General features: G+C 37.5%; 1 protein-coding gene across 1 annotated transcript in view; it reads right to left on the bottom strand.

Moving 5' to 3' along the window:
• Window positions 1-636: 636 nt before the first annotated feature.
• The window catches only part of CES5A (carboxylesterase 5A), a 32,112-nt gene continuing 22,703 nt past the window's right edge, over window positions 637-10,045 (bottom strand). Inside the window, 3 exon segments of the mRNA XM_059043793.2 lie at window positions 637-931; window positions 1,024-1,096; window positions 3,298-3,447. Of these exon segments, the coding sequence (XP_058899776.1) occupies window positions 682-931; window positions 1,024-1,096; window positions 3,298-3,447 (473 nt within the window). The 3' untranslated portion in view covers window positions 637-681.

Here is a 10,045-nt window from a genome sequence, read left to right as displayed (position 1 = left end):
AGTGGGGCTATTGCTGGTACATTTCAGGCACCCAATGTAGATTTATTGAATGATGGATTAGTCTCCACCTCATCAGTAAAACATCCTTTCTTCTTGGTATCTCTGACTGAACTTGCTGCCTGGTGTTTGACTTCTGCATTCCAGAACTTGGAGGACATCTGGTTTCCATTTCTGAGTAGGGTCTCTGGTATGTCCCTCTCCCCAACATATCTCCTGAGCCAGAGAAGAGAGCCAGTTCAAGGCAGTGATGTTCAGGACATCCATGCTTGGTTCGTGGCTAAAACCCACCTAGATGGGGGTTGGAGGACTCATAATTCAGGTAACACACACTAAGACGTGTTAGAAAGTTCACTTCATCTTGGATGCTGGGGTAGAGGGGGAGAGTTTTCAGCCCATAACTAAATTCTGTTCCCTGTACATATTTTGCATTCTTATTTTATTTCATATGAGTAACAAGATCATTATGATGCCAACTAATAGGCCAGCCCTCCTGCAGATTTATTGAAGAAATCTGGTAGCTTTCCAAGGCAAATTGCGTTTTTTGACGTTGAAAATAATTCTTTAAGGATCATCCCCAAGTTCCCAAAACATCAGCTAAAGCAGTTGATTCCATAAAGTAGCTAAACACAGATGAAGCTAATGATTGTGGGAGAAACAGCAGAATGAGAAGGAAAACCAGAATCACACAAAGATAACCTGCCAAGGAGCAAAAGAGAAAATGAAAGGCAGGAGCAGAGAAAGGAATGTTAAGAAAGAAAGTGAAGCAAGGAGCGTTCCGGAAGAGGACATCATCAGGGGGAGGGTGTCCGTCCAAAACTCCAGCTCCAGCTCTTTCAGTCTCTGTCCCACGCTCATGTTCAAGTCCAGCTGTAAGTACTCCTCAGTCTGACCGTAGGCTGGCCACAGGGGCAGGCCTTCCCCATTAGGATTCCTGGAGGTGAGAGATTTTCAGCCTCAAACACCTGGTGAGATTTTTTCATCCTCAAACACCTGGTTACGGAGGAAGCTGGGAGGTTCACTTACCCAGTCTGAGCAAAGTTAGCCCAATATCTCATCATGTTCCTGCTCAGCCGTTTCTCTTCCTCTGTAGCCACACCTTTCCTCCTATTTCATCCTTAACAGCCTACCAAGTCACTGCACTCATGGCGTATTTGCAGATACTGACTTGCCTGAGGAATCATGGTTCCAAATGGTGGAAGCTGAACACATATCTTCCCTGACCATCCAACGCTCTTCCTGCCCTTTCCACGCAACTGCAAGTTCCTTGGGGACAGAGACACCTCTCTCTCTCGATCAATCAATCATTTATTGTACTTCTTTATTTGAAAATGTAACACTGCTTAAAGCACAAAATTCAAAATGCAGGAAGTATATCTAATGAAAGTAAGTTTTTCCCTGTCTCTTCACTCTACTCACAGAGTTACCAGCCTCAGAGGCAACCACTGTTACCACATTCTTGAGCGTACTTCTGAAGGAGTCTAGACGTGCATGAGGGTTTAAGCAGACACTTTTAACACACTTGGTGCTATAGTGGACACACATTATATATCTTTCTCTTTCACTAAAATTGTATCCAGGAGTTAGTTCCATATTGCTGCCTATAAACCTTCCATTTACTGTTCTTTGTTGCTCTATAAATATACAATACATAAATATATATGTAAATATATAATTCATGTATCCAGTACTGTATTGATGGGTCTTGACATTTTTTTCAATCTTTTGCTCATAAAAGCAATGTTTTAGTGTGTGTATATTTTTGCACATGTGGAAGTATAATTGCACAAAAAATTCCAGAAGTTGAATTGCTGGGCTAAAAACTACATGCATTTTAAATTTTGATAGAGTTTTCCATTGACATATGAGGTTGTCAGTTTTCCCCCACCTGCTCAAATACATTATGTAAAATGTTCTTCCCAACCTTGATCTATGAAAAATGAGTCCTTGGTCAAGGTTAGTTTTTAATCCTCTTTGCTATGAGCGAGGTTGAATGGATTTTTATGTTTAAAAGCCACATGTTTCCCTTTCCATAAACTATTTATATCTGTTACCCAGTTTTTGACTGGGTTGTGTTTTTCTCATTGATTTTATGAGCTCTCTAGATATCAAGGAATTTAACCCTTTGATACATACATATGTTGTTCATTTTTTCCATTTTTGAGAGTCCACGTGCCCATGATGGTTACTGAGTAATAATAATAGTAGGGCTTCCCTGGTGGTGCGGTGGTTGGGAGTCCGCCTGCTGATGCAGGGCACGCGGGTTCATGCCCTGGTCCGGAAGGATCCCACGTGCCGTGGAGCAGCTGGGCCTGTGAGCCATGGCCGCTGAGCCTGCGCGTCCGGAGCCTGTGCTCCGCAATGGGAGAGGCCACAACAGTGAGAGGCCCACGTACCACAAAAAAAACCCAAACAACAACAAAAAACAAAAACAAAACTAAACTAAAAATAATAATAGTAATATTTCTTAAGCCCTCACCATATGATTTATGAGAATTGTTTCATTTAATCCTTATGACAACCTAGGAGGTAGTTCTGTTATTATTGGCATTATAAGAGAAGAAAGAATAAATAAAACAATGAACAAACCACACTGCACAGACACACTCTAGAGGAGAGGTTCTGTCCTTTTCATGGAGAGGCTAGGGTTAAGAGCCTATACTGTGCAATTTTTTAACTAAATAGTTTAGTCATAACTCCTGTGTGTAGTTCCTATGGTTTTTAAAATTTTGATAACCTCATCTGATTGGCTTATTATTTTAGGCACTGAACAGGTCATAAATTCAGGAATAAATGAGCTAACCTCACCAGAAACAGTTCACAAGCATTTACATTAGATAACCTGGCTCCAGACCACTTTCAGCTGCAATTATGAAAAATGTGGTTCTTGCCTTTGAAAGCCCTGAGTGGTAGCCTCACGGGAGCTTTGGGAAGGGCAGGGAGGGTGAGACCAGGTGTCAAACAGAAGGAAGTAAGTGTTGTGTTTTTTTTTTTCCAAAAAAAATCAGATTGCATGAGTGCCCCCAAGTGCTCACCCCTATAGGCTTTAGTCCAGAGAAAAACACTCATCAAGCAAATGTTGGCCCCTCTTTTTCATGTCCCCTTTTTCTAAAACTATGAGTGGAGACATTCTCCAGGGAAAGGTTGTGTCTATAAACCACCCTGCCAGTCCTCCCAGCCCCTGCATAGTGTTGCGGTTGGTGAGGCTTCGCGCTAACAGTGGAGATTCTCATCTTCTCCCCAACTCATCCCAAGCTCGTGTTTCTGCAAAAGCAGGAGGCCCTGAAGCCAGTTTCTTACCAAACATGACAATGTCGCTCTTCAGGAAGGCACCTCCAAAGCCAAAGCGGATTTCATCAGTGTGATCAGCTTTGACAAAATGCGGCTTCTTATCCTTTAAGCACTGGGGCCGATGCTGAAACTCACAGAAGTAGACAGGTGCACCAGCATCTGCAGAAAGGTAGGAAGGGTTTGTGACAGGCATGCATGCAGGGGGCAGTAGGGGCTGGCCCTGCATTTCCGTCCATCTAGTCTGGGATCCACAGACTCGTGGGTGGAACAGCCCAGAGACAATGTGAGGCTAGTGTTTCCTGCTACAGTGGCCCTCATGCCCCTGGAGACAGAATTCACTACCCCTCAGGGTGGCCTGAGAGGTCAACAGTACTACTTCTCAAAAAAAAACCCTGTATACTGATCTGAGATCTACCTCCTTGTGACTTCCTTTGTTTGACCCTGGTTCAACTGTCTGGGGAAAACAGAACTAAATAATTTCCTGCTACCAAGAAGCTCTGCTGCATCCTATGTTTCTTCACCTTTCTTCTAAAGGTCTTTGCTCTGTAATTTCCCCTCTTTCTCTGCATCATCAGTTTTTCTATATTATATAATCACCATCAGTAGCAAACATGCTTCCAAAGTTTCTCATTAAAGCACACACACGTGTGCACACACATATGGGCACACACAAACAGAAGCACACACAAACATATCAATACATACTCTTGGTCTCACCTTCCCCTCCGGTTACTGGCTTATTTCTCTAAATCCCTTCTAGCAAGCCTTACAGTGCAGTTGCCTTATTATCTATGCTTCCTTTCCTCTCATTTTCTCTTTTAATAGAAGTATCATGTATGGACAATAAAAAGCAAAGATTTTAAGTGTACATTTTGTTGAATTTTTACAAATGCATGCATGTTCATGTAAACACCACCCCAAGCAGGATACAGAGCATTTCCATCACCTCAAAAGTTCCCTTGTATCTCCCTCTAGTCACTCTACCAAGAGAAAACCAAAGTTTTTATTCCTATCACAATTGATTAATTTTGCTTGTTCTTGAACTCTGTATGGAATAATACAATATGTACTCTTTTGTATCTGGCTTCTTTTGCTCAGCATAACGCTTCTGAGGTTCATCCATGTTTTGCCTGGATCAGTAATTGACTCCTAATCACCAAGTAGTAAGCTACTGCATGAATATACCATAAATTACTTATCCATTCATCTGATGATAGACATTCTGGGTTCTTTCCAATTTGGGGCTATTATGATTAAAGCTGCTGTGGATATCCATATACAAGTCTTTTCTGTGGTTGAGTAACAGGGTAGGTGTATGTTTATAAGAAACTTACAGTTTTCCAGGGTGATTGTAACCATTTCACATTCCCACCAAAAGTTCTGAACTTTCCACATCCTTGGCAATACTTTTTGGTATATGGTTTGAGTTTTTAATATTAGCCATTTTAGCAGGTGTAAATGGTTGCCTCATTTTGGTTTCACTTTGCAGTTCCCTGATGACAAATAATGTCGAGCACCTTTTCATGTGCATTTTGCTTTCATTCATCCTCTTTAGTGAAGTGTCTTTTCAAGCCTTTTACCCATTTGTAATTGGATTATTTGTCTTTTCACTACTGAACTGTAAGAGTTCTTCTATTCTGGATATGAATTTTTTGTCAGATTTGTATTGTGAATATCTTCTTCCAGTCTGTGGCTTGCTTTTGCATCTTCTTCACAGTAATTTTAAAAAATTCACCAACATAAAAGTCAGCATTTTAACAATTTCAAAGTGTGTAATTTAGTGGCTTTTAGTACGTTCAGAATGTTGTGCAACCATCACCACTATCTAGGTCCGGAACATTTTCATCACCTCAGATAGAAACCCAGACCCATTCAAGCAGTCATTCCCTCGCTCACCCCTCCCCTTAGCCCTTGGGAATTTTATGGTGATATAGATTTGCCTACTCTGGACATTTCACATAAGTAGAATCACACAACATATAGCCTTTTATGGGCTTCTTCCATTTAGCAGTTTTTCCAAGGTTCATCCATATTGTAGCACGTATCAGTATTTCATGGCTAAATTATAATCCATTGTATATATATATACACCACCTTTTGTTTATCTATTCACCAATTGATGGACATTTGGGTTGTTACTTCTTTTTGGCTACCATAAATAAGGCTGCTATAAATACTCATGTAAGATTTTTGTTTGACTACCTATTTTTAAAAAATTTTTATTGGAGTATAGTTGCTTAGGAGTGTATTTGCTGGGTTGTTAATACTTCTACTTTAATTTTTTGAGGAACAGCCAAACTGTTTTCTACAACAGGTGCAACATTTTACATTCCCATCAGCAGTATATGAGTGTTCCAATTTCTCCACATTCTCAACAACACGTTATTTTCTGGATTTGTTGTTGTTTTTTGTTTGTTTGCTTATTATAGCTACTCTAGTGGATGTGAAGTGGTATCTCGTAGTTATGATTTTCATTTCTTTAATAACAAATGATGTTGATCATCTTTTCATGTGCTTATTAGCCATTTGTATATCTTCTTTGTAAAAATGTCCATTCAATCCTTTGCCCATTTTTTATTTGAGTGGTTTGGGCTTTTTGTTTGTTTGTTTGTTTGTTTGTTTGTTTACTTGTAAGAGTTCTTTATATATTCTGAATAATAGACCCTTATCAGATATATGATTTGCAAATATTTTCTCCCATTCTATGGGTTGTCTTTTCACTTTCTTTATATTGATTGTCCTTTAATGCACAATAATTTTTAACTTTGATAAAGTCCAATTTTTTTCTTTTTTGTTTATATTTTTGGTGTTATATCTAAGAATCCATTGCCAAATCTGAGGTCATGGAAATGCACCCTGTTTTCTTTTAAGAGGTTTACAGTTTCGCCTCTTACATTTAGGTCTCTGATCCATTTTGAGTTAATTTTTTTTAACATCTTTATTGGAGTATAATTGCTTTACAATAGTGTGTTAGTTTCTGCTGTATAACAAAGTGAATCAGCTATACATATACATATATCTTCATATCTCCTTCCTCTTGCGTCTCCCTCCCACCTCCCTATCCCACCCCTCTAGGTGGTCACAAAGCACCGAGCTGATCTCCCTGTGCTATGCGGCTGCTTCCCACTAGCTATCTATTTTACATTTGGTAATATATATAAGTCCATGCCACACTCTCACTTCGTCCCAGCTTACCCTTCCCCCTCCCCATGTCCTCAAGTCAATTCTCTATGTCTGTGTCTTTATTCCTGTCCTGCCCCTAGGTTCTTCAGAACCATTTTTTTTTAGATTCCATATATATGTGTTAGCATACAGTATTTGTTTTTCTCTTTCTGACTTAACTTCATTCTGTATGACAGTCTCTAGGTCCATCCACGTCACTACAAATAACCATTTTGAGTTAATTTTTGATTATGGTGTGAGGGTAGGGTTCAATTTCATTCTTTTGCATGTGTTATTCAGTTGTCCCAGCATAATTTGTTGAAAAGACTATTTTTTCCTCATTGAATAGTCTCGGCAGCCTTGTGTAAATCAATTGACCATAGATATATAGAGGTTTATTTCTGGACATTGATCTGTTTGTCTATTCTTATGCCAGTAGCATACCACCTAGATTACCATTGCCTTGTAGTAAGTGAGTTTTAAAATCAGTAAATATGAATCTTTCAGCTTTGTTCTTTTTCAAGATTATTTTGGCTATTCTGGGTCCCCTGAAATTCCATATGAATTTTAGGATCAGCTTGTCCATTTCTGCAAAAAAGGAAGTCAGAATTTTGATAGGAATTGCATTAAATTTGGGAGTATTGCCATCTTAAATCTAAATCTTCCAAACCATTTATTCTTTCATTTCTTTGAGCTGTGTTTTATAGTTTTCAGTGCACGTATCTTGTACCTCCTTGGTTATATTAATTTCTAAGTAATTTATTCTTTTTGATGCTATTCTAAATGAAGTTGTTTTCTTAATTTCATTTTTTGATTGTTCACTGCTAGTATGTAGAAATAAAACTGACTTTTGTATGCTGATCTTGTATCCTGAAACTTTGTTGAATTTATTAACTCTCATGTTTTTTTGTGGATTCTTTAGAATTTTCTACACATAATATCATGCCATCTGTGAATAGAGACAGTTTTGCTTCTTTCTTTCCAATTTAGATTCCTTTTTAATTTGTCCTCGCTAGAACTTGAATAGAAATGGTGGGCGGAAACATCTTTATCTTGTTCCTGATCTTAGGGAAAGATTTCAGTCTTCAACCATTAAGTAAGATATCAGCTGTGGGTTTTTCACATAAGTCCTTTATCAGTTTGAACAAGGTCCTGTGTATTCTTAGTTGGTTGAGTGTCTTCATCATGAATGTGTGTTGAATTTTGTCAAATGATTTTTCTTCATCTAATAAGATAATTGTGTGTTTTTTCCTGTATTCTATTAATAAGGTATATTATATTGATTGATTTTCATATACTGAACCATGCTTATATTCCTGGAATAAATCCCAATTGATTATGGTATACAATCCTTTTAATATGCTAGATTCAGTCGCTAGGATTTTGTTGAGGATTTTTGCAACTAGTCTCAAATGGGATATTTGTCTATAGTTTTCTTGTGATGTCTTTGTCTGGCTTTACTATCAGGGTACTACTGGTCTCATAGGACGAGTTATGAAGTATTCCCTCCTCTTTCACTTTTTTGAAAGGGTTGAGAAGGATTGCTTTTAATTCTTCTTTAAATGTTTTCTAGAATTCACCAGTGAAGACAACTGGTCCTGGGATTTCCTTTGTTGGTAGGCTTTTGCTTACTGATTCAATAATTTCTTTTGTCATAGGTATATTCAGATTTTCTATTTCTTCTTGAATTGTTTTTTGTAGTTTTTGTGTTTCTAGGAATTTCTCAATTTCATCTACCTAATTTGTTGCCATACACCTGTTCATAATAATCCTTTTTATTTCTGTAATGTCTGTAGTAATGCACCCACTTTCATTTCTAATTTGAGTCTTCTTTCTTTCTTGGTCAGTCTGATTAAGAGTTTGTCAATTTTGTTGTTTTTCTTTTCTTTTTTTTCAATAAACACTCATTATTGTTTTAAATTAATTAATTTACTTTTATCTTTGGCTGCGTTGGGTCTTCATTGCTGCGTGCAGGCTTTCTCTAGTTGTGGCAGCGAGTGAGGGCTACTCTTCATTGCGGTGCGTGGGCTTCTCATTGCAGAGCATGGGCTCTAGGTATGCAGCCTTCAGTAGTTGTGGCTCACGGGCTCTAGAGAGCAGGCTCAGCAGTTGTGGCACACAGGCTTAGCTGCTCCACAGCATGTGGGATCTTCCTGGACCAGGGATCAAACCTGTGTCCCCTGCATTGGCAGGCAGATTCTTAACTACTGCACCACCAGGGAAGTCTCTGCTGTTTTTCAAAGAACCAAATTTTATATTCATCCATTCTCTCTATTGATTTTATACTCTATTTCATTTATCTCTGCTCTAATCTTTATTATATTCTTCCTTCTGGTTGCTTTGGATTTACTTTGCTCTTATTTTTCTAGTTCCTTAAGGTGGAAGGTTGGGTTATTGATTTGAGATTTTTTTTCTTTTTAATGTATGCACTTACAGCTATAAATTTCTCTCTAAGCACTGCTTTCACCATGCCCCATAGGTTTTAGTATCTTGTGGTTTTATTTTCATTCATCTCAAAGTATGTTCTGATTTTCCCTGTGATTTCTTTTTTGACTTATTGATTATTTAAGAGTTTGTTGTTTAAAAACTATTTTGTAGCAAAGCACACTATCAACAAAATAATAAGGCAACCCACAGAATGGGAGAAAATGTTTGCAAATAATTTATCTGATAAAAGATTAATATATCTAGACTATGTAAAGAACTCCTAAAACTCAGCAACAACAACAACAAAAACCAGCTAAATTCAAAAATAGGCAAATAACTTGAATAAACATTTCTCCAAAGAATATATACAAATGGGTAATAAGCACATGAAAAGATATTCAATATCAAGATCACTAATTATTAGAGAAATGAAAATCATAACAACAATAAGATACCATTTCACACCTAATAGAATGGCTATTACTTAAAAATGATAATAACAAGTGTTGGTAAAAATGTGGAAAACTTGGAACCCTGTGCATTATAAATGCACAATGTAAGATGGTGCAGCCACTGTGGAAAACAATAGGACAGTTCCTCAAAAAATTAAACAGAATAACCATATGATCCAGCAATTACACCTCTGGGTATGCATCCCAAGAACTGAAAGCAGCAACTTGAACAGATATTTGTATAACAATGTTCATGGAAGCATTATTCACAATAACCAAAGGTGGAAACAACCCAAGTGTCCACTGATGGCTGAATGGATAAACAAAATGTGTTATATACATACAATATAATATTATTCAGTCTTAGAAAAGAATGAAATTCTGATACATGATATGACATGGATGAACTTTAAAGGCATTATGCTAAGTGAATTAAGCCAGATACAGAAGGACAAATATTATATGATTCAACTTATATGAAGTGCCTAGAATAGTCAAATTCATAGAGACAGAAGGAGTGGGGAGTTATTTTTTAATGGGTACAGAGTTTCAATTTGGGATGATGAAAATGTTCTGGAGATGGACAGTGGTATGGTTGCACAATAATGTGAATGAACTTTAATTCAGCTGAACTTTACACTTAAAAATTATTAAAATGGTAAAATTTTTGTTATGCATATTTTGTCACTATTTTCTAAACTATAAAAACGTGCCAT

The sequence above is a fragment of the Kogia breviceps genome, chromosome 18, assembly GCF_026419965.1.
Source record: "Kogia breviceps isolate mKogBre1 chromosome 18, mKogBre1 haplotype 1, whole genome shotgun sequence".
In the NCBI taxonomy this organism is placed as follows: Eukaryota; Metazoa; Chordata; class Mammalia; order Artiodactyla; family Physeteridae; genus Kogia; species Kogia breviceps.
This window is presented reverse-complemented; position numbering and strand designations above follow the sequence as displayed.